At 39.5% G+C, this 24,168-nt stretch overlaps 2 protein-coding genes across 2 annotated transcripts in view; one reads left to right on the top strand and one right to left on the bottom strand.

Moving 5' to 3' along the window:
• Window positions 1-295: 295 nt before the first annotated feature.
• Window positions 296-10,772, bottom strand: dhrs7cb (dehydrogenase/reductase (SDR family) member 7Cb). Its single transcript, XM_040134468.1, has 7 exons — window positions 10,558-10,772; window positions 8,786-8,942; window positions 8,186-8,298; window positions 5,513-5,723; window positions 5,306-5,398; window positions 3,408-3,569; window positions 296-3,174 (listed from the first exon to the last, which is right to left on the bottom strand). The coding sequence occupies exons 2-7, from the start codon at window positions 8,937-8,939 to the stop codon at window positions 2,969-2,971; spliced, it is 939 nt and encodes a 312-aa protein (XP_039990402.1). The 5' UTR covers window positions 8,940-8,942; window positions 10,558-10,772; the 3' UTR covers window positions 296-2,968.
• A 1,495-nt stretch (window positions 10,773-12,267) lies between these two features.
• The window catches only part of LOC120793913 (myosin phosphatase Rho interacting protein), a 44,405-nt gene continuing 32,504 nt past the window's right edge, over window positions 12,268-24,168 (top strand). The window contains 3 exon segments of the mRNA XM_040134357.1: window positions 12,268-13,267; window positions 18,706-18,783; window positions 19,138-19,203. Coding sequence (XP_039990291.1) covers window positions 13,145-13,267; window positions 18,706-18,783; window positions 19,138-19,203 — 267 coding nt within the window. The 5' untranslated portion in view covers window positions 12,268-13,144.

The following is a 24,168-nucleotide window of genomic DNA, read 5'->3' as shown; positions in this document are numbered from 1 at the left end:
TGTGACTAAATGTGTTATTTCATACACGGAGCAATCACCAAATATAATATACATCATGTTCAGAGCATTGATCCCACCGGTGTAATCCTCACAAGATAAAACCAGGCAGACGCTCCCGCCCTGCAGCCCTGAAGTAATGAGTGCAATAAATCTATGAGTGACGTGTGACTGGATGTATTGCATCTGTGTAAACGTCACAGCTGCCTGAAGAAGTTCTTTGGCAGACAGTGAATGTACAGCATTTCTTGTGGTGAAACGATTGATTTCAAGATCAAATTCCCAAGTTTTAGTTTCTTTATTGATTTATTTTTTATATTATATTGCAGTGCAGTCATGAAAATGGGTCAGAGTTCATCATTCGACATCTCTTCATCACACATTTCATAATTGACAAACTTGGAGAGTTAATTAATATTTCAACAGAGCAAATACTGGGACACTTTGCCCCACATAAACGATTCATTGTGAAAGGAGGTCTGCAAAGGTTAAACTCATCAGCATCACAAGCCATACAGTCATTAATAACTATATGTTGCTGCCACCTAGAGGATATTCAGAGAAAGACATTCACAACCGAAATCATTCATGTGCATTAAAATACAGTCCGACTCTCTCACGGTGGTGGCCCCTCTGATGATATGGAAAATAAAAATCTACCTTTATTTTCTTGTTCACATCCCCAAATGTGGAAGAAGCGATGAGATTCCTTACTTAAGTAAAAGTACTAATACCACAAAGGAAAAATACCCCATTACAAAATAGAAGCTCTGCATTCAGAATTGAACATAAGAGTACAAAATGTACTCAGTTTTTTATTACTCCTGTATTGACATGTAAACAGCATTTTAATATTGTAGCTGGCTGAGGTGGAGCTAATATAACATACATAATGAGGGGTACTTTAATTTATAACAATATATCTTATTTAATAGGCTGATTGCATGTTTTGGCGTCAGAATTTCACAAGGTCAGTCCAATTTAATAAACTTTTTTATTACCAACAGTTGAATATTGGATACTTCTATTTTGCGAGCCCTAAAAAGATAATAAAAGTTTCTGAAAACTAGAAATTACCTGCTGGAAATTTCACATAATAATAATCAACGATTTTTCATTTTCAATATTAGAAATTCAGGAGTTATTAAACTTCATAGTTAGGTATTCAGCTGCTTACAACTTCCCTTTGGTTTCTCTTTGTTTCCATAAAGTAGCATAAAATAGAATTATTTAAGTAAAGTACATCAAAACTGTAAATGAATACAGTACTTAAGTAGATGTACTTAGTTACATTCCACCACTGTGCATCCTTGCAAATAGCTTCTCACTGGGTTTGAGCTGGTTCTACTGGATCTGGATCTACTTCTGCTGAATTAGACAGTTCACATGAACACTCTATTTTTATGTCATACAGTGGTCAGGTGAAAAACTTACAATGCATACCTAACCATGCAAAATACTCATTTCATTTATTTGGTTTATTGTTTTCTTTGTAATTATTGTTTACTTTGCAGTTGCCCACTTTATAATCAGATCCTGTTCTCCTCAATCCATTTAATCACAGGCATCGTTACAGTTTCCTCTAATCTAATCAATTACAATACACAAAACTTATCATCTACGCTAAATGCAATAAAGAGTCAGAGAACAAAAGATTTGATTTTCCCTTTTACATTAAACAGTAAAGATGAGTCTTCCTATTTTATTTTATTTTTTGCTGTTTGAACAAATACTCAGTGGCCACTGAATTAAGTACACATTTGTAATCTAATACAACCCAATGCAACAGATCTGCCGTACATTCTACCTTTGTAGAAGTTTATTATGTTGAGTTTTTGATGACATTGTTGTAAATGTGTAAATTCCCTTATATGTTTTTTTTTAGTACAATACCACCTTTAACTATTAAAGGTGGTGTTGTACTGACTATACACAAGACATTACATTGAGAAGTGTTTTTCAAATTTGCCTCATTTTTGTCTTATCGGTTAAATACATGAGGGGAGCAGAATTTTAGAACCACATCTCAGTGTAATGCACTCCAGTACAACTCCATTACTGCTAAAACATATAATTTGATGAACACATCTATGAGATTCTCAATAATAATCAATATATAATTAATATTTTACTAATATCAGTATTAATAAAGGGTCACATGACTACTTGGAATTCAAAGTGGTTGCTCATAGTGACACACCCAGAGAGTTATAGTGTCTTTCAGCTCATTCTTCTGTTTTCAAGTCCACAACTTTATTATTTTGTCCTAGTGGACACATCAGCATAGTTTTTGGGCGCAGCAGGCAGCTGTCTTCAATTAAAAAAAAAAAAAAACTCTTAAAAACCTAACTGTACACAATCTGCCCAGCACCATACAGCAAACACACAAAGTTAGAGGTTAGGTGGGGAGCATCCATAGTTGGGACATTTAGCAGCTAAAGAGAGGTATTTTTGTCATGATGTGGGGGAGACCAAAATCGAGCAAAAAGGAGAGTGAATATTTGACTGTAATAATCAAGTGGACAGAAACATGACTCCAAACAAATGCTAATGTTGCACTGTGTCTACTGGACTTGTAAATAGGCAGCTGTTTGCTAACACATTACCCATGGAAACTTTAGAAGGTATGCCACTGTTGTATGTACAGCGTGTTTCTGCTGACCCCAACTTGCTACATAAGCCTTTTTATTCAAGTTTAAGGCCCTCATCATTCGGCTTACAATGCTTTAGTGGTTATTATTAACAAGTATAAACGAATAAATATTCAATTATTAATTAACTGCCTTAAACAAATTGCCTAGAGCCTTCAGGCTCCCTGAGGATCTAGGAACTTGGGGCAGCTGCCCACTTTGCTCTGTTGGTCATCTAGCTCTGTGTCAAGCACACACTATTATAGATCTACCATTTCAGTTCATCAGTTCATGCTATATTTCACGTCTCTCCGATTCTGTTTAGCCTTTCAGCCTTTCTCCTAAATATGCTCAGCCAACACTGAGTCCTTCACTCCAGCAGCCAGCACAGCGAAGAGGAAGTAGGGGAAGAGGGAGCGGAGGTAGAGGGCCACCCTGGGGATGGGGTGGGCCAGCATAACCTCTCTCCTCTTTCTGTTCACCGTTTGCATAATCTCATTGGCCAGGACTGACGGGCGCACGCCATGGGTCAACTGGCAAGTAACAACTGTGGAGGAACAGATAAATTTAGATTTGTCTAAGTAACACAAAACAGGAACATTCCAAACATTTGAAAATAGTCTGTGCTACTTTTTCCTCTACACCAGAAGCAAACAACTCATCGTCAACTAAGAAACTTTCAGACCTCCTATCTATATTCCATCACCAAAAACACAGTTGGAATTATTTTTCATATATCATTACCTGTACAGTAACTTCCATACCAGTTGTTCTACTCACATGCAGCCAGGGCGTTTGGTTTAGGGGCGGACTTCTCAACAGGTGGCGGGTCGGAGGCGTTGATGAAGGTATGACTTATGGTGCTGACAACTATCCCATACTCCTCTACTTCAGCCCGCAGGCAGTCAAAGAAGGCCTGAGCCGCATGCTTAGATGCCGCATCTGAGAGGTGCGGAAACAAACACACACACACACACAAACATTCATTCAGTTGCACAAACACAAAAGAGGTGTGACTTGTTTGTAAAGAAGTCTCATTCCATACATTGCAGAGAACATACTTTTGTCTAATTTTTTTCAGTTGTGTCACTGGAACCCTGTCTGTCTGTTCACCATACTGTGAGAAGAGAACTTCATGTCTGAAACCTCAGTAGGTTGTTAGTACTTAAATCTATGAATATATAAATGCTTAAGTGAACAGTGAGCATCATTTTCACAGAGAACAAATCTTCTGAAAATATAGTATATATCTTTTCATTTATCTATCTTAAAGGTATCCATCAGTGACATTGCTGCCTCCACCCCAGTCAAATGGAGGTGAAATTTTGTTGTTTTGAAAAGTTACATTAAAAAAATCAACAGCAATATCTCTGGACAGCCCCTAGAATATGCTTCTATAAACATAGGGGCTATTTTATGGTAGAAAGCAGTTCTAGTTTAAGATTTGATTCGTTAGGTGTACTATTTTGTTAGTAGGATTAACTGAAAAACACCCTAACACTCTTTATATTTGCTTATTTGACATAGCAGTGACATGGCCCATACTTAATTGATTTGATCAATAGTATATGAGAAGTATAACATAAAAAATATGCTTTCTTAAGGTGTGTTTAGACAGAAAGTGAAGCAAATATTCGCCACACATTATTCCCACAAATTGGACCACTGGACCATTTGTTCTTATTCTCCCCAAACAGCCAACTGTAGAGATGTTAGCTGTGAGCTAGCTAGCAACGGACGCACCAATATTTCGCCCAACTCAATTTGGACCACCCCATTCAAATTTGCGCTAATTGCATCTTCACATGTACTTTGTATGTAATCACTCTGCCACTAAAATTCACTTCACATTTTGTCTGAGCACAGTGTTGCTGTTTTGCAATAATATTGACGTAATGTTTTAATGGGTATTTTGTGATCACACATCAAATATAGCCCTTCCATACACTCAGTTGCCAGTTTATTAGGTAAACTGAGTTAAAACTAACGCAGCCTAATACAACAGTCCTTCAATAAATCCTCCCTTCATGAAGGTTTTAATGTTCAGCTCAGAGAGTTGTTTGGTATTTAGCCTAACCACATTAATATAAATGGGGTGGTCAAAATAATAGAAACGCCTGTCAGTATAACACAATACAATTCAACAGCCCCACAACTTGTGTCCTCCAAGATTATCATACAGTTGAATCAACATCCCTCAGTTTCAACAAAAACTGAACATTATAACCTGCATGAATGCGTTAGTTTTAGCTTGTGTGCCTAAGAAACCAGCAACTGAGTGTATATTTATCTAATTATGTAATATGGTGATCATGATGTGACATTCCATCACAGAGGATGTCAATGTGAGCCCTGTCCAGATAAAACAAAACCAAAAAAAAAATACATTACTCATGAAGTTTCTCAATACTCAAGTTTTTTTTTCAGTTGATGTTTTCATACTCTTACTCATGTTATCATTCTGATCACTACTTTTAATTCTGCCTTACTACTTATAAGTACTATATGGATATAAATACTAGTAACAGTACTTCTACTTGAGTACAGTTTGTAGCAACTCTACCCACCTTTAAGGGTTAAATGCCATAAGAGGAGAGTTCAAAAATATGATTTTCATGATTTGGTGAATCAACCTTTTGGTTGAGACAAGCTCCTAGAGACTTTTGGTGACAACTTACATGAACTTCTGAATGGGACAGCCAGTCTGCCCTGGATGCTGTTCACCAGCACAATGTGCCCCGATCTTCTTGAGATCATTGTTGGAAGAACACCTGCCACATTATTTGATCATGTTAGCATTTAGATTGGAAAGATCAATCATAACAGTGGAAATAGTATTGGTAGTCTGTTTGGTTTGGTGATTTTCTCAAGAATGTGCATCCCACCTTTGGCCAGACTGCTGGGGCCAAAGTAGTTGATGTCCATGATGTTTCTATCCAGTTCCAGGGAGATGCTCTGTACGGGGGCCTTCAGCTTCATACTGCTGTTACAAATCAGCACGTCCACACAGCCATAACACTCCAACACCTCAGCCACCACATCCTCCATGCTGTCCATATCACTAAAGTCCAAGATCACCAATTTTGGGGCGAATGTCTTGAAAGACACAAGACTGTATTACTTTACTATGTGTGGACAATATGTGCTGTTGATGAAGCATTGATCTGACTGGTACGGAAGTGTATTGCTGCCGATATTTGCTTAGTTTCTCAGTTTCTTGTTATAATGAGAAAATTAAAGCTTTAATTTTATATAAAGATATTTTAACATTATAATGATGTATTTTAGTTGAGAAGACTGATACCACTCTCGTGTTTGTACGCTAAATTTTAGGCTAGAGCCAGCAGGTGATTAGCTTAGTTTAGCACAAAGACTGGAAGCAGGGGGAAACAGCTATAATTTGAAAATTCCGCCTACGAGCAACGCAAAAACCTACTAAGTAACATGCTATATCTTGTTTGTTTAATCTGTACTCAAACAGGAATGTAAAAAAAAAAATTGTGGTTTTATGTGTCATGACATGAACTTATTACTTCTTGCTGCAGGAAGTCACTGGACCATGAGATAGTAACATCACCAATAGTTGTTTTTACATTTTTCTTTGTGCCAAGAAGTAGTCTAGAACATAACCACACCTTATGCGATGTAATGTTGGTAGGTAAATTTTTCTTTTTAAACTTTGGACAGATCTTGGGTAGCTGTTACCCTCTGCTTTCAAACTCTATGCTAAACTACGCCAATCCCAGGTGAAACTAGTTTCATATTTAGCGTAAAGACGTGGCAGTGGTATCAATCTCCTCATGTAACTGTAGTTTGTAACTGTGTTAAAATAAATCAGTTTGGGTTTCTTAGATCACAGTTTTGCCACACCCAATTCTACTGAATGTAACAAGTCCCCCAACCTAAATGACTATATAAGTTGTTTGTCCCTACCCTCAGATATGAGTCATAGAAGCATACCAACAGCAGGCCTACGGGACCTTCATCGTCATGGTAGCAATAATAAACACGCGGCTTTGAGGTTGTGACGTTGTGGAACAGTCACAGTTTGGTCAGGTTTCGGCACAAAAACTACTTGGTTAAGTTTAGGAAAAGATTGTGGCTTGGGTTTAAGCAAGTGCTTCATTAGGGTTAGAGCCCCTTCATCTAATCATGGTTACAATAATAAAAAAATGGTTAAGGTTGTGGAACAGTCATGGAAAAAAAAAAAAATGCTGCCTATTTTTTTCACATAGGAATCTCCTGTGTGAAAGTCCTGTATTTTGTTGACCAAGGGTCTCGTTCTGGGTGCCTTGATGACCTAAATGTTTAAGACGCCGATCATGAACCGCAATGCCTCTGGTTCATGTCTGGCCGGGGACCTTTGTTCCATTTCATTCCCCTATCTCTATCTTCTCATTTCCTGTCATCTCTCTAATAAAGGCTTTCTATTAAAAGCATAAAATGCCTGCTAAAAATATACAAAAAGAAATTTCTTGTATTAACAACAATTGTTGGTATTGTGTAATCATGTCAAAGTTTCTTGATTAAGAAGATAAAATGATATGTTGTTATAACAGGAAAGATTTGTTAGTACTGAATCATTTAGTGTGTAGTAATAACAAGAAAAATATGTCATTATAATATGATCATATATTTTAACATAAAACATATAGCCCAGAACTAAAAACACACAAGTACATGTTTTTTGTATTAATGCTTTATAATGTCTGTTTTTCAAAGTTTAAGGTTTTAATTCATTACAACTGACAGTTATCTTTAACTTCTCCAATCTGCACATGACTGGTGGCCCCTGTGCAGGCACGACAGATTAAAATTAGCTTTTAGCTATATCTGGTACAATAGATGTATTGAGCATTGTCCCTATGAAATAAACACACAAATAAACGTACTACAGATGCTACCCTGGGAACAACAAAGGTGAGCGAGCTATGACCTCCAGTCAATGATAATCCCAATTAAAACAATTTAAATGGAAAACAGAAACTAATTTAATTTGTGTCATTGTCAGCTAAACCTCAATAACCATGAGTTCATTTCTTTGCAAACTGGATGATATTGTTATCTACTGTATTTATATGTGTTTTTCACATATAGACACATTTGTTCTGGCCTGTGTGCAGAAGATTCATGGAGGACAGTGTGTTGTCAGAGAGGATATCCTACTATTGTGCTCATAAAAGGAAGTGGTGATCTGGGAGGTGGCAACAGAGGAGAGGATTATGATAAATATAAGAAAAGAACGTGCTATTCTCTTGCTTAATAAAGTGTCATCTGTTAATTCCTAACAGCTTTTTGAAGGATTTTTGTGGTATGACTTTGCTCGCTAATAAGAATTGTCACTGTACTGCTTAGTTTCCAGTATATATTAATAGACATGACATAATGTTTACTGGAGAGGCCATAGTGAAAGATCTGTTTCTCACTTGCGTGGTTTGCCAAAAAGAACACTCACCACCACTAATGGTATTAGTTTGGAAGGGTTTTCTCAGCGTCTGGCATGTTTATGATGAAAGTAATGCCTGCATGGACCATTTTAATTGATTTCATTTCCTCACCTCTCTGGGGTCAGCACCATTAGTCAGAGAGTCATACAGAGACTCCAGTTTATCCCAGCTGGTCCCACATAGGATCAGTCTGGCACCGCCCTTATGGAAGAGATGGGCAGACTCTGAACAGACAAACAGAAAGGAAAAATATTATTTGCAAAATTTTGTGACTTCATTAAAAGGGATGGTTGGAGATTTGGGGAAATGCACTTATTCTAGTTAAATGAAAAGATTAATAACACTCTCCTGTGTGTACATTAAATACAAAGCTACAGCCATTAGATGATTATTACCTTAACATAGAGACATATATTCTTCAAAGCAACATGCTCTTAGAATTTTGAATCTTCTCTCTCTCCTTTCATTTCAGTCACGGCTATCATACATTAACTATAAAATGGCACACATCTGAGATCTGAATCACCACCTACAGTAAATCAATTATTCCTTAGCCTCAAAGGCTTATAAGTCTGGTGAAATGACATGGAATCTGCTTTCAAACAACCTGCTGACAAACAGATAGAGACACTAACAAAGGCGAGTGAAAACAAAGCCGCCATGACAATAAAAGTCAGGTTAAATATTAAAGACACATGTAGGATTATTTACCAGTCCCCACCCCGGATACAGCATCCGTGATCACCACCACTTTGTTTCGCACTAAGGACTTGGACATGAACTGCATGACCTCATTGTAGATGTAGTACAACCCAGCAGCCACAACTATCAGCAACGGCAACACCATCACCGAGGGCAGGGCCATGTTCTGTAGAGGAGAGAGCACAGAATCAGTATGGGGAACAGCTACAGACCTACTGACCTGCATTAGAGGAGCCAGCAGTCTGTGCTGACAGGACTGCTCGGATCAGGTTTTGGGTCTCCCAAGGTGTGGCTCATTTATGGTGTAAACTAATACAGTGACAATAACAAAAATACATGGACTTAAAAGTAAATACAGAATTCATCTCAGTTATCTGAATGCGGAAAATCCATTCTCTATATTTGTTTCTTTATCTATAACTCCTCTTTGTGTTTGGTGCTGATTTCATCATGGAAACCAATGAGGGGGATTGGATTTTATCAGGATTCAACTTATCAGTGTATTTCAAGAAAACAGTAAAGAGTCTCTAATGTTGTGTAAATTCAATGGATATCCGCATTATCTGTTGGAGGCAATCATGTGTGTAAGATAGTACCTTCCTGAGAGGAAACCTCAGGCTATGAAACAACACAGTTCTCTGTATCATGTGTCTCTTCCTGTCTACATGAGGAGGAGTGGAATCTGAGTAACATATAGGTCAACTTTCAACCTCTGGAACTACTCATTTTGAATTTTAAAGTAATAGTTTGACATTTTGTGCAATACGCTTATTCGGTTTCTCGCCAAGAGTTAGATGAGAAGATTGATACCACTCTCACATTCGCACAGTAAATATGAAGCTAGAGCCAGCAGCCAATTAGCACAGCTTAGCACAAAGACTGGAAACAGCTAGCCCGTTATTAGTGTAATTTTTACAGTTAATTTTGTTTTTGTTTTTGTTTTGGTTATTTATTTATTTATTTTCAGTATTAAACAAACGGGTTAGGACCTTCGTTTATTCGTGAGCTTTAGAGGCCCTAGTAGGTGGATTTCGTTACCTTCGGACAGTGACAAGCTAGCTGTTTCCCCCTGCTCTCAGTTTTTGTGCTAAGCTAACTAGCTAATACTTCCTTCTTCATATTTTCTGTACAGATACAAACGCTGTACTGTTTTCCTCATCTACATCTTAGCAAGACAGTCAATAAGCATGTTTCCAAAAATTTCACACTATTGTTTTAAAGTGGGCAGCATATAACAAGGCTAATGCCAGTGAGAGTAAACTAATTTAAGATGCTGGCAGAACAACATATCAGATTTATAGATGTATTTGCGTTGACTGTGACGAATTATGGTTTTCTGCTCTAAATGTGTTAAGCTCCCTGAGGTAAGAATTCTTATTTGGTTGCCTTGCTAACACGCTTACCATGTAAAGTGAGTTTGAGGAGAACAGCTAAATATATTCTGGCCATGCTGCTGCCACAGAATGCCTTGCACTATGTCACCTCCAGAATATTGTCATAGGATACCCCACAGGGTGCATATAGGGAGCCTCACATTTATGAGCAATTGATGGCCTTACTGTTCCTGCTTTGTTTGGGAAAACACATTGAGATAACCCTTAATCCACATTAAAACCAGTATTTATAATGACACATGAGACCCACCTCCCAGCTCAGCCCCATGTTCGGGCTGACACAGGATAGGATCCCAGTGAGTTAGTCAACTTATTAGAGCAGATCTATAAAAACCACACAACAGACACACACACGCCTGTAATCTGTGATATTCTTGGTTCACTTACAGCACAGACAAGGAGCTAATCCTTCAGAAGACCTGGCTGTTGTTCTTTCCGGGTTTAGTTAGGTAACAGGGGCTCTTCTCCTCCCTCGGTGTCCTTCGTCCATTCATACAGCTCTCTTACTCTGTCTGTCTGTGTGTCTGACCCGCATTCTGTCCACTGGAGCCTGCTGCTTATAATAGCCTCTGCTTGAGTCAGCCATTAATAAACACATATGTGGTGGATAATATTATAGGCATGTTCCCTTGTTGCCAGTATGAAGGGATGGACGACAAGTGAGAGCCTCACTTCCACTTTGTGTTGGGGGAAAGGGGGGAAGTATTTAGACTTTTCTGTGGCTGATTCAGTAATTTTATTTTTATTGATTAGGTCACGCAAAAAGTAAGTCAATACGGTGCTTACGTACAATTTTGAGGCATTTGTACTTTACTTGAGTATTTCAGTGTTATGCTACTTTTTAATTATACTCCAGCACATTTTAGGGGAAAATATTGCAGTTTTTACTCTTTTATTTGACAGATGACAAGTTAGTGTGCATATATTTTTACATACAAAATATATTATCATCTTACAAAATATGATAGGTGAATAGATGAGTGTTATAGATATATAAAGTTTTCAAAATTAGTTTCACCTAAGCCGACTACAACAGCAAAAACCTGCTCACATGTTAATACATCAATAATAGTAATCCAGTTATATAATGCATAATAGCCTTTTTTTTCTATGTAATGAGTACTTTTACTTTGATACGTTAAATACATTATGCTGGCAATACTTTCCATGTGGTGGAAGGTAAATAAGTACATTTACTGATGTACCGTTGATCTGAGGCGGTTCTGAGGTATGTTCTGAGCTACTTCTACTTTGCCTTAGTAATTCCATTTTCTGCTGCTTTATACTTCTTCTCCACTAAATTTTAAAGGAACATGTTGTACTTTTTACTCCACTTTATTTGTGTGACAGCTATATTTACTTTGCTGATTAAGAATTTACATACAAAACACAAAAGATCTTATAAAATATAATACATTGTCATAGATTAAAACAGCCCTCTCTATATGAAATACTTCGACTTTACTCCTACTTGACCAGCTACAATATTAAAAGGGCATCAGCAATAATAAACAATGACACAATCTATATAACAATGTAACAGTATTGAATTCAGGCAGTTTTTCATAATGATGCTTTTAGATCTCAAGCTCATTTAGACGCTAATACTTCTATTCAATTAAAATTTTTACTGCAACGCTTTTTCTTGTATTTAATATATTGGACATTGTAGTGTTTTTACTTTAACCTCTGTGCTTTTAATGAAGGAAATGTAGGACTTTTAGTTGTAACTGATTATTTTTAGCTACATTATAGTATTGCTCATTTTACTTAAGTATAGAAATGTGAAAATTGATTTAATTTTGTTCTGATACTTTCACCATTTATTTATTGATTTTCTGAAAATTTACGGGAATCTGATATAGTGGTTTAAACTGAATTGAAATATGCGGTGAGTAATTATTAATAGGTTATCTACTTTCATAGGTGTCAAAAGTGATAATGTATTAAAACAGCTCAGTGTTCTCTCTGCGGGTGGCGGCAGTGAGCGGTTATCGCGAGATCCCATAGAATTCCAGGAGCCTGTGTGTATGTGTATGTGTATGTGTATGTGTATCTGTATGTGTGTGCGTGCGTGCGTGTGTGTGTGTATGTGTGCGCGCGCTCCGTCCGCCCCCCTCGCTCCGTTGGGAGAGAAGAAAATAAACCTATTGCTGCTAACCAGGCTAGTTATGGAACCAAACCCTAAATACTCATTTTGCCGACTGTGACTGGTCAAGAGGGGCTTTCCTTGCACGCAGCGTCTCTACCTGGGAGAAAGGCACGGGAACCGTTTGGATTTTCGGACCGTCTTACTTTTAAAAGTCAAGTTGAAGACGCCAGCCAGGAGAGGCTTTCATTAGCTAGTCTATCTGCGAGCTAGCTAACTGAGCTAACCGTAGCCTAGCAGAGAAGCACTGGATGAAATTCGCATGGACTGACTGCTGCGAATGGGAGAGTACCCTGCTGCCTGACTGCAAGCTTTCTTCTGGGTTGGGTCCTTCACATGGGAGTCTGATGTTGCTTAATGGACACTATCGCCTCAGAGCTTGAAGGCGAGAACTGTGTGCAAATGTTGTTTTTGTGGCTTGCGCCATCACGTTATTGATCTGGAAATCCACTGGCAAGCTAACAGGATATTAGCCATCTTTCTCACCACTCCGCTTTGTGGTTGCAGGCCATGGACTGAAAAGCATTCATCACTGACTGAGTGATGAGAAGGCTGGCTTGATGGCAGCTAATTATTTATTGGGAAGCAGCAATTGGATACAGCTAAACGGACAAAAGAAGGGTTTGATTTGAACGTTCTCCCCGAACAGTTCAACCCCTGCTTGGTCTTTTTTACTTGAAACTTGAAATGCATCGGAGTGCTGGAGCTTTTTCGAAGTTGGGATAGAAGAGACGCACAAGAGAAGGGCAGGATTACAACTCCACTGTCGATACCAGTCCTTCAGAGAAATCACTGCACAGAGTTTTTAAAAAGAGCTGAAATATCATGTCTACCGCGAAAGAAAACTCCTGTAGGAAATTCCAGGCGAACTTCTTCAACAAAAGTAAATGTCAGAATTGCTTCAAACCACGGGAGCTGCATCTATTGACGGACCAGGATTTGACCCAGGTAAGCAAAATGTGACGAATAGTAAAAATATTACTAAAACCAAGATCCTACGTATCTTTTGTCGCTTCGAGTCCCTTAGCCGAATGCCAACTAAGATGGTCCTTTTCATGATTTGTTGTTGCTGCCAAACATTGGAAAGTGAAAATGATTATTGGTTGGTGGCTGTGTAAGTTGCTTGTGAAGCCTATGAGAATGTGGGCTGACAGTCATATCCTTATAGAGCCTTGCCGGGTTTTTTTTTTAATCTATTCTGTCTCGCTTTTCTGTTAGTTACAGCCTCCATAATGGGATAGATACCAAAATTGATTTGAAATGATCAGTAGGATGTCCATTAGAGGGAGAGACATAGCCGTATGTGGCACAGGCGATCGTAAAGTACTGTTTCAAGAACGGCGCAATTACATCTGTGAAGGAGCAAAGTTTGGGTGTTTGTTGTTGCTGAAATACAAGACATCCATGGGTTTTTCATTTCTTCTTCTTAGTGCTTCTCTCAGTCCATGTGACTGAATGATACTGGTGAAAGTGAATTCCTGTGGATTTCTTCTAACTATAATGGTTACATTTGCTTGCCAATTTGGTCGCTGTGATAGATTGTGTAACATTCAGTTGTTGTTTATCTGCAATTGTTTGTTTTTTCCTGTGTACTCCAAGCAGAATATCAACCACTATGTGAAGGTTAATGGGAACCTGATTGAAAAACAACAAAGATGAGTGAAGCAAAGATGAAGGGAAGCCCCCTTTAGCTGTGGATATCATAATATAAGCACATTTTCTGAGTCACTCGATTTCTCTCTCAGATCATTAGTTTAGTCTTTGTTGTATCCTGTAATTGATCCCAGACGACGAGACCCAGATGGGCCCTTCAGCATGGCTTAAGAGCTAAACAGCAACGTCAGCATCCTCTTCTCCTCTAAGAGTGTGTGGGGGCACATGCTTGCTTTCTTTTTCAATAGTTTGTATTGCTTGTTGCACTGAGTTTATTGCAGGTTAACCCTTCAGATGCAAGATTCTTAAGTCTGGATAGAGGGCTTATGGTTACATCACTTCCTCTAATCTCCCCGTGACCCAGCAAAAAAACTCTACCACAGCCCGTATGACAACACCGAGAGGGGTGTATTGCCCTGCCCTCCAAGAATGATATGCCATCAGTCTTCGCTCATCACTGTTGTCCCATTTGCCCACGGGCTTTCGAAAATGACTGCAGCCTGTCAGCTATCCAAACCGTTAAAAGGAAGTTCAGTTGCACGAGCAGATTTTGTAAGGATTCTATCTGGACAGCCTTCAAACTAGTAAGCGCTACGCAACAGTCCATTACTGATCTGAAGCTGCATTATGTAACACCACATACCCAGTTTTAAACTTCCTAGCCTTGTTCAACAGTCCCAAGGTGAGGGTAAAGCATTGTAAAAGGTTCCCAGTGTTCAGAAACTGATGCAGACTGACATAGAGGAGATAAACTCCATAACCTGGTAAAAAGAAAGCTCCAGTAGAGCTGTGTAATGCTGTTAAATCACCATGAATAGGGGATTTAACTAAGTGAATTTGAGCCCTAAATTAAATGAAAGTTATTCAGAACTTTAAGGGAACTCGAGCTTGAGATTGCAACTTTGAAACAGATAGCCCACATGGAAAAGTTATGCAAAGGAAACAGAGCTGAATGTTGGAAGGACAGTATCCAATATAAACAATCTCTTTGTTCAACACTGCTAGTATAAAAGGTGGGCTGGGGGAGGGGCTGCTGCTGGAGCCTGAGTGAAATCTTTTATTTCAATCAATGTGCTCCAAAAGGAGCCTTTTTTACTTCTCGACGAGTTTCAGCCCTGTCGTCACGGTTTTCACTTGGTCACATGAGTTGTTTGTCCCCAGAGAGTTGAGATGTTCGTCAGACTTGGCGGTCCCTCCTTGCTGGAGAAAAGTGATCACACTGTCTGTTAGAGGGGGTGGGAGGCAGGACAGTGATGGAGGATGCAGGCAGGACAAGGTTTACATATACGTGGGAGGGACCGAGAAAGACAGGCAGGGATGTGATGGGACTTAAGGAGTGGGAGCAGCAGTCAGAGGAAGAGAAAGGAAGTGTGGGGTTGGGAAATTGGAGTAGAGGTTCCCAGAGGCTGCTGCTCAACATCCCACTATGGGAGGTTATGACTAACGGATGCAGAGTGGAGTCAAGCGTTACACAGCCTATAGCTTTAACATGTACCAAATGTTCCCATGCAGTTACTGACTGCAGGCTGTTCTCTAAGTTGTTCTCATCACTTTGTGCCAAATAGACTATAGCTCTGTGCCAGCCGATAGTGTTTGTGGGAGGGCCTTTTGTATTTAGGATTTGGATTTGTGATATCAGGATGATTTTCACATGGGTTCCTTGGTCTAACACCCTGGTGCATTTGTTTTTGTCACCCACAAGCCTGGTCAGTGAAAACAGCACCCCAGCTAGAATGAACCTGCTCGTCTGAGTTGCTATTAGAACAATGGCCATGTCTGCGCTAATGCAGACAAACTTCAAAATACATCTTTTTTTTTTTTTTTCAGTTTTGGCCCTGTAACGTTCAGTGGACAGAAACCCTTAATTTCTTAACAGGGGTTTTATTGTTAAACATTTGCAGGCATACCATATTCCACAACAGCTGGATGAGATTAAAGGGCGACAAAGCAAAGTGGATCATAATCAATCAATCAAACGCCAGCATTGTGTCAGTTTGAACCTTGTAATACATACCAGGTACATTTATTAGAAATATTCTCTTAAAACAACGTATATGTCAGTAGATTATAGTATTGCAAGGCCCCCTTATTATCCACCATTATCCACCCCTGCTTTTCCCCAGCCTATATTTGGGGGCCGACCTTTATTTGTTCGTGTTGACCACGCCCCCGGCCATTATTGGAGATCTGGCTTTTAATTGACTATATATTGAAAAAATTCCATTACTTGAGATTGTCTTTCTTAGCACATAAATAAAAATGCCAATTAATTAAGATGTCTAACACCATGTATACACAGAAGGTGTAGCGTAAGGAGCACATTGGCAGAGCAGCAGCAGGAGTTCCAGTGCTCCGTGTGTGTCTAACCAGGCAGCGTTCAGGCACACTATTGAGTGTAGGTGACCAGCATTTTGCGGTCACTGTAGTTAATGCGCATAAAATTCACGAAACTAGACTTAATGTGTAAAAATATGCCTTGGATCATGTGTACGGGCGTATAGTGAGAGTAAAATGTGAGCAGTTATGTGGCCTGTGTAGACAGCTGGGTGGATTTAAAATAAGAGCGTATCTGTTTAGGCTGATGTCGTGTCAGGAAGAATAAGTGGGTGCAGATAGATTAGCTAGCAGACGTTCAGTTTCTGTTCTATTTGTGTTGAAACTGGTTATTAAAGTGGATATCTGTGGACTTCTTTCCTTGACTGCATCTAGTGCTAAGTCAGGTTGTGGGTTTTTTCATTTGTGCATAAAAAATTGTAAATGGATTCAAATTGTAAATGGTTGGGTCCTCTGGTGGCCTAATGGTTAAGGCGCATACCACATAACCTTAACGTCCAGGCTTCTTTGTTGCGTGTCATACCCCTCTCTCTCCCACATTCCCATCCCCTACTACCACTATCAAATAAAGGCAAAAATGCTCACAAAAAAATAAAACAAATGTAAAATGAGAAATTTTAAATGGCTTGGGAAATTTTAAATGGCTTGAGAAATTTTAAATGGCTTGTGCCACATTGCCCTTCCCCTGGTTTATCTGCTGCGCAGTGCAACATCAGATACAGACTAATGGTACAATACCTTGTACTATCCAGTGCACATTGTGGTAATTGCACTGGCAGTGGTTCCCACAGGGGTTGAGAATTTACTTGTGGTAGGGGGAGTGCGGGGGACCGATTGTGCATTCAGATACCCATGCAGTTCAGAGGGGGAGAGTGTAACCCATTTTCTGTAGCTACAATTTACCAATGTCCCCTAAAACCTCATATGCATCGGTAAATACTAGCTAGGCAGCAGCGCACAGAGAAGCCACTGGTCCCCACTCAGTTGCTGCAGCACACACAACTCAGACAGGTGTGTGGCCAAAAATGAGTTAGTTTGAAAAGAGTGAAATAAGGCATTCTAATGTAAGATTTACCTGATCTGGGTGGTATTATCTACCTGGTCGGGTCTTAACCTACCAGGGAAGGCCATCCAAGTAAAGCCTATGTTTGCGAAACGCTGACCGGTTACATTGCAGTTGTAAAGACAGAGGATATTAGTCTCTTTCACAGCAGATGTGGTTTCAGTAAGTCATGACAGCATGACAGTGAGCCAGCATGCACAGTTCCAGAAACCTGAAACTAAAGCGGCTGAATGGAATTTGGGCATCTGCAACTTTCTTATTTACACCTCTGATTTTCCTACAGTGACGTGGCCTGAGATGACAGGCTCTCTAGGAAAAGCAGTATAGCTCCAGGTTGCAAGGGTAGTGGTGGGCTGTTCACAGCAGGATCAGTGGAGAGGAAGCTAGCTCCATTGTGAGTTATTTTAAATGCTTGAGCAAGGATGTGTTCTTGCTCCTTCTAAAAGTTTGTGAAAGAGCTTCTCCTTGTTTTCTCCCTCTCCCGTAGTGGTTGTTTCTCTGGAGTCTGTACCTTTTTCAGGCTGTCACTCATTGTCAAATTACCAGAAGGATTTGATTTATCTCGGTCAAAACATGCTGTCCCTCCAAAATAACCTTTTTAATGGTTTCAGCTCATCAAAACCAGCTTCATAAGTACATCCATGCAAGTTCTAACATGGCACGTATAGATTTATGGCAGGCATGCAGTGACATGGAGCAGTAACAGGCCCAGTATTAGAATAGCAGACTAATAATCAGATCCTTCTTCCTTCAAGCAGAGACATTTTAGGTTAGGTTTGTGGAAAAGGTGGGGGAGTGAGTGCTGGTATGAGAGCTGCTCGCTAATGGTTAACACTTAAAGCAGAGAGACTGTCAGGGTTAATGGAGAGCAAAGAGCAGCAGGTTTAAAGAGCCTACCTACTGCCCAGTGGGGGCAGAATGTCTTTATATGTTTCCATGTCTTTTGAACTGTTCTGCCTCTGTTGAAGTAGTTTGTGGTTAAACATATCCAGAAGGTGAATTGGGAGCATGTGTGTAGATATATTTTGTGTGTTTTGAGAATGTCACCAGTCAGTCAACGTTTGTCATAATAGTCTCATCTGCTGAGGGAGACCGGAAATAGAGGCACTTTAGCTTGTCATCAAACAGAGCCGATTCCACCAAAAGGCTCACTAACTGGTTTTGTGTGGCTACAAACTGCACTGTGAAAACAGAGGCAACATCTGGGCCCCAAAAGGCTTCTCCCCCCTCATATTTACACCATCTCTCTGCTCCCCATCCCCCTCAGCTCACTCTCTCCTAGTTTTAATGATTACCTAAATTGCTCTCTTTTTTCACCCCCCTCTCTCTTTTACAGGCTAAACCTATTTATGGCGGATGGCTATGCTTGGCCCCTGAGGGAACTGACTTTGACAATCCTATGCAGAGATCCCGGGTAAGACCATGTATATAGACCTGCTTGTGTGTGCAGTTAAGGGGGATCTACACTGTATTACAAGTACAGTGCATGTATATGCTTTCACTTCCCCTCAATTAATGTAAATTTACTGTACTGGAATACTTCAAAAGCTTCAGTCACTGCCCCTACAGCCTCTTCTGAAATGATGAAAAGTCAAGCTAAACTTTCAACCTTAGTGTTTCAGGGAAAACAAGTCAATAGTCTTTGACTATTTTTAGATAAAAAAAATCATTTCATTGGTTGTATGTAAAGAGCAATATGTCAGTCATGTTGTGATAAAACTGCAGTTTAGAATCAGGCTTTTCTGATTGCAAGTATTTCTTCTGACAGAAATGGCAAAGGAGATTCTTTGTGCTGTATGAACATGGCTGTCTACGCTTTGCCCTGGACGAATCGGTAAGTTGTGCATCTTGTCCACTGCTCACAGACTTCCTCCTCTTGTTCCATGGCAAAAAGGCTGTGAACTGAACTGAACCTAAAGGCTAAAGAAATGCTACATGACAAAAAGTCTTCAAAAGCACTGGAATCCGTTTCCTCAAAAAAGGTCTTAGAAGTTATTAAAAAGGCTTAAACTTAATTTACAAAAGTCTAAATAACATTTTAATATTTTCACTTGGCTGTTGTAGGCAGTAATGTCAGTTATTTTTGTATCAGTCAGTGCCATCAGATCTGTAGCAAACACTGTCACTATTGGTAGCTACAGTAGCTAGAAAGCTCATGGTCTCATAATGAACTTAAATGGATTATTCAATTTCAGTTAATCCATTCATTTTATGTCATTTATCCAGGTCCAGGTCACACTGAATTAATTAATTCTGTCAGTAGAATTTTTTTTTTTTGCTTTGGAAGTACTGAATAAAATGATAAATAATTCTAGGCCATATTGTCCCTACTGGTTTTCTATCATACTTTCATACTTTGATGGTATGACTGTGAAACAGATATCAAATAGCATTCTGTGTGATATTACAAGGTATTTAGAAGGTCTTTAGTTTAAGGTGGTGTATCTTGTAGATAAACACTTTGTTTAGATGCAGTATTTCTTGTTAAAAAGCATCATGTATGTTCTAGATGCCTAACAAGTGCATTGAATGCATTTCCTTCCTCATAAATCATTTGCAAAGCTGACTTATAAAGTATTTTGAATCCTACGTTGTTAAGATAGAATGATATGTGGTGCTGGTACTCAAACCGTAGTGGATGGTTAATGAAATACTTATGTCCTCCACAATCTGGAGCATCTCTCATATTGTTTCCAGCTTTAACCATTTTGTCGGGATTGATATGTAAACAAAATCTGATGAGTCTGTTTGCTTCTGCAGTGCAGGATGACGTTCATCAAGAGGCTCATCTGTTGTTAGAGTTTATAAAGTATTCCCAGCTCTGCCTGGGAATGTGAGGAGGATGCTGCAGGCTTATCTGGTGGAGGGTAGATGGAAAAACATAAGGCTGTGAAGTCAGCAGTGTTGAAAATGTGCTACCTCACTGAAAACTTGTTCATTAGCTCAGGGGGGTAAATGGAGCAATTGAGATAAGCATGGCTTTTCTTAAAAACTGGTCTTGTACAATTAGCTTTCCTGTAGCACCATCATTTCTCAAACATTTATTAAAATATGTTGGTAAAACACATTTTGAAACTGATAGCTAAAGCATAGCCATATTTTTTTAGAGAGAGTCCGCTATAAGCATTTTGACGTGCAGTGAAAAGAATCTGAGAACCAAAGAGTAAAAGGCTGGGAAGTCACCTCTTGGTGCCCACTGTAATCCTATGTTTGTGGTTGTAGTGTGTCGCCAGGGGAATGTGTCACGGGTGACCAAACCCTTACTGGCTGATCAGGCTGGAGATTTGACTGCTTGTGTGTAAACACAGGGGGCCACACACCACAAGCCAGCCTGCCGCAAATACACAGACACTGACTTTTACATGTTTTGAGAGGACGAAACGCAGGTTATGCTCTAGGATAGCAACAGTTTTTAACCAGTAGTTTAACTTGACCTTACAGCTTTACTTTTAAGTAAGAGACTTTTTCAGCAGGTGGGTCCCTGTAAGTTTGTAGGACAGTGAGGGGAAAGTAGAGGAGCTGACTGTCTCATAGCTGGACTATGCCTCTATGGATAAGCCAGGCGTTTGAAGTCACCTTTGGTGAATCTCTCTGTTGCCAGTGATGACAATGGGAGGAAACTTGGTTGTGTTTGCGTGAGCGCGTGGGCATGTTTCCACTGTGTAATGTGTTTCCAGTGACACCCAGGCTGGTGTGCATTTGTGTTTTCCTCTCATTGTAACAGTGATTCCAAAACTGTCTGCCTTATTGTCCTGTGGTCTTTTCATCTTCTCCACGAGGCAAGAAAAGTGGGTCAGGGAAATGGCTGCTTTGTGCTCTGGACCCTGAGGATAGGACCTCTCTCAAACATTGGAGCTGATAACAACACATTAATGGTCTTGATCTCATCAGCCTCATCATTGTTTACCCAGTGGCTCGAGCCACCACTGGAGGACAGATATGATTTGTTTGAGGTCAGGGTTGAGGCTTACATTCATATATCCCATTCCTCTCGTGGCTTTTATATAGTGGAGAGATTTACACAAGCCACACCCACCCAGTCTTTGTCTTATTGCTCTTTTGATCACATTATCTCCACCCTTATTGCTGTTCATCAACAGACCCGCTCTGCTAAGCTTCTGATAACAAGGAGATCCATGCCTTACAGTACATGCATAAAAAAGTATTTTCGGCTTTAGATTTAATAGTGGCCATATTAAGACACTTCAAGGTCATGGGAGCTTGAAGTAAAGTCTCCTCCTTCATGTTCATGTTTAGAGCTGACCAAAAGTAAAACAATTCAATTGAATTTGATTGTGTTCCACAACCGTCTAAAAATTTCAAGATGTAACAAGAAAAATGCCAGAAGTGGAGTGAAATGGCTTTTTTTCCGTCGACACTAAAAGTTAGATTGTATGCTCTTAATAATTAATGGAAATGTCATCACTTCAGCTTAATTTAATCATTGTTGTCATGGCTAGTTGTAGCAAAGGGCTCTTGACATTATCAAAGAAGCACTCCTGCAAATAAGTGTTAAGCTTTGATAAAGCTAGGAGACAAAAGACAAAAAAGAGTGGTCAAAATCGAAACAGCAGAGGCTGAGAGATGTTGACGTCCCTTGATTGGATACTCCAAAAATGCTGGCTCCCACACCATCAGAGGCTATTTTCTTAAAGAGTAATTTAACATTAAATCCCACTTTTTCTGAGTTAGTAAATTACATTTACAGTCACTTTATTACACTATTGATCCTGGTCCCATTTTGTAATGTTGGTTACAACAAAATTGATTTTCCAGAGAAAATCCAGTAACTCTGTCCAATTCACCCCCAAAACATCACTGACTTACCAAGGGATACACCGCCTCCAAATTTCAAGGCAACATCACATTCTGTTGCCATGTTAAGTTGCTCTTTAAGGTGTGTTCACACCCTGTGCAAAGCAAATTTTCACCTTGTGTTGGTTTGCACTACCATGACCACTGGTTTGTTTCTGCACTCCTTGTTTATTGGCCCAAAAAGCCGAAGTATCACCTGTATAGAAAATAGCTGTAAGTGTATTTTTGTTTGTAGCTCGGCTGTAGCTCAGCCACGGTCAGAATCTGACTGGTGTTAACTTACCAAGACTCCAGTTCTTTCTAGTGTTTTCCTTCAACCTCCTCTGCTCTTCTTGTTGTCTCCATACAGTCATGAAGTGGAAACATAAAGCTTTGGGATATGGGAAGCATTTATACTGAAGTTGAACTATCTTCATCTCTCAGTGATCCATCTTTGTCTCAAGTTGTACCAACAATTGTAGATTTTGTTTTCACTTACATCTATGCAATTACACCTTTAAATTCTCTTTTGCAAAGTCTGATGTGTGAAATCAGTGGAGTGCCCCTTTAAAGGACATCTTGAACTTCATCTTTATTATTAAGCAGTCGTATAGATTTTATTTATGAATAGATCTGTCTTTTGTGTTTTGTTAAGGTCTGCACTTTTAAATTTCACTTAGGTTGAACCATGATCGTCGACAATGTCATCTGGACTCATGGCTATTATCAGCTTGTAACTTATATGGATAAGAGATCAACCAACTTGAGTAATAAGGTTTTTATTTTTAGTTATATTTTTACTTTGGAAAGATGATACTGATGATACTTTCTTTCCCTTTCTGCGAGTTTAGCCAGTCTAGGTTCAGGGTGCGTATGTTTATACATATATGACTATGATAATGATACTGTTACAAACATCAGAGGAAAGATAAGAGCCCAGTCACTATGTTACTAAATTATAAAGCAAAAAAGTGGTTGAATGTAACAGTTTTTCCCCATATTGATGCTGCAAACGTCTGATTCCTCTTCAAGAACTAGATCCAGGCAGCAATGACATCGTCTTCTATTTTCTGCTCAGTAGACAGCAGGGTGCTATCTGAAGCAGTGGCCTCTTAAAGCTGAACTATTTTCACCACGAGCAGAGGGAAAGATGCTCTCCCGTCTAAAGCAGCATTCCTCCTCCAATGCCCTTATTTGGTGAACTGCAGTGAGCTTGCAGCCCCAGGACCACAGAGAGCAAGAGAAAGGGAGCTCTAGCCCCTAAAAACCACAGAGGAAACGTCAGATATGCCCCAGACCCAGACATTCCACACATGGCCAGCCACAGCAAGCACCCGGCCCGATAGTTGAACAGTTAGAGGAATAGTTTAGCAAGTACATCACTGTTACAGACGTGACTTTTCAAATTTAGATGAAGACTGGAAACAGTGAGACAGGCAGTCAGGAAGAAACAGATTCTAGAAAAGCAGTAATACCTCGAGACCACCCTGAAAGCTTTAGGGTCAAAAGGTCAATGACCATGAGAACATGCTGAAGGAGGCACAGGAGGGGACCACTTTACAGCAGATCTGCCTCTGTCCTACATCATCTTTTAGAAAATTAAAAACAGTTCTGTCACTCGTGTTAAGTCGGAATAACCCACTGTACAACATCTCTCTTTTGATTCCTCTGTTGTTGATATTCCAAGTTTTTTTTCATCATGGTAGACCTAGCATCAACAGTGTTTGGAGAGGCTAGACTGGCAGCTCCTGTCTGTTCAGGGTTTTGATGGTGGGTACTGTGTTGAGGAACATGTACCATATAAAACAGCGGTCTCCTCTCCATAGCCTGCTGTGGCAGACTTGCCTTTGGCTCAGCCTGTAAAAGCCTCCTGGTGGATTTATCATTTATGGAGTGGGTGTACTCCACTTAATTCTAGAGCTGGCTCTGTTGTTTTTTCATGGCGTTTTTACAGTTTTTTTTTGGAAAGTTTACTGTTGGGCCTGAGTTGCAATGAAAAGTAAAA

Source organism: Xiphias gladius, chromosome 9 (genome assembly GCF_016859285.1).
Source record: "Xiphias gladius isolate SHS-SW01 ecotype Sanya breed wild chromosome 9, ASM1685928v1, whole genome shotgun sequence".
Classification (NCBI taxonomy): domain Eukaryota; kingdom Metazoa; phylum Chordata; class Actinopteri; order Istiophoriformes; family Xiphiidae; genus Xiphias; species Xiphias gladius.
This window is presented reverse-complemented; position numbering and strand designations above follow the sequence as displayed.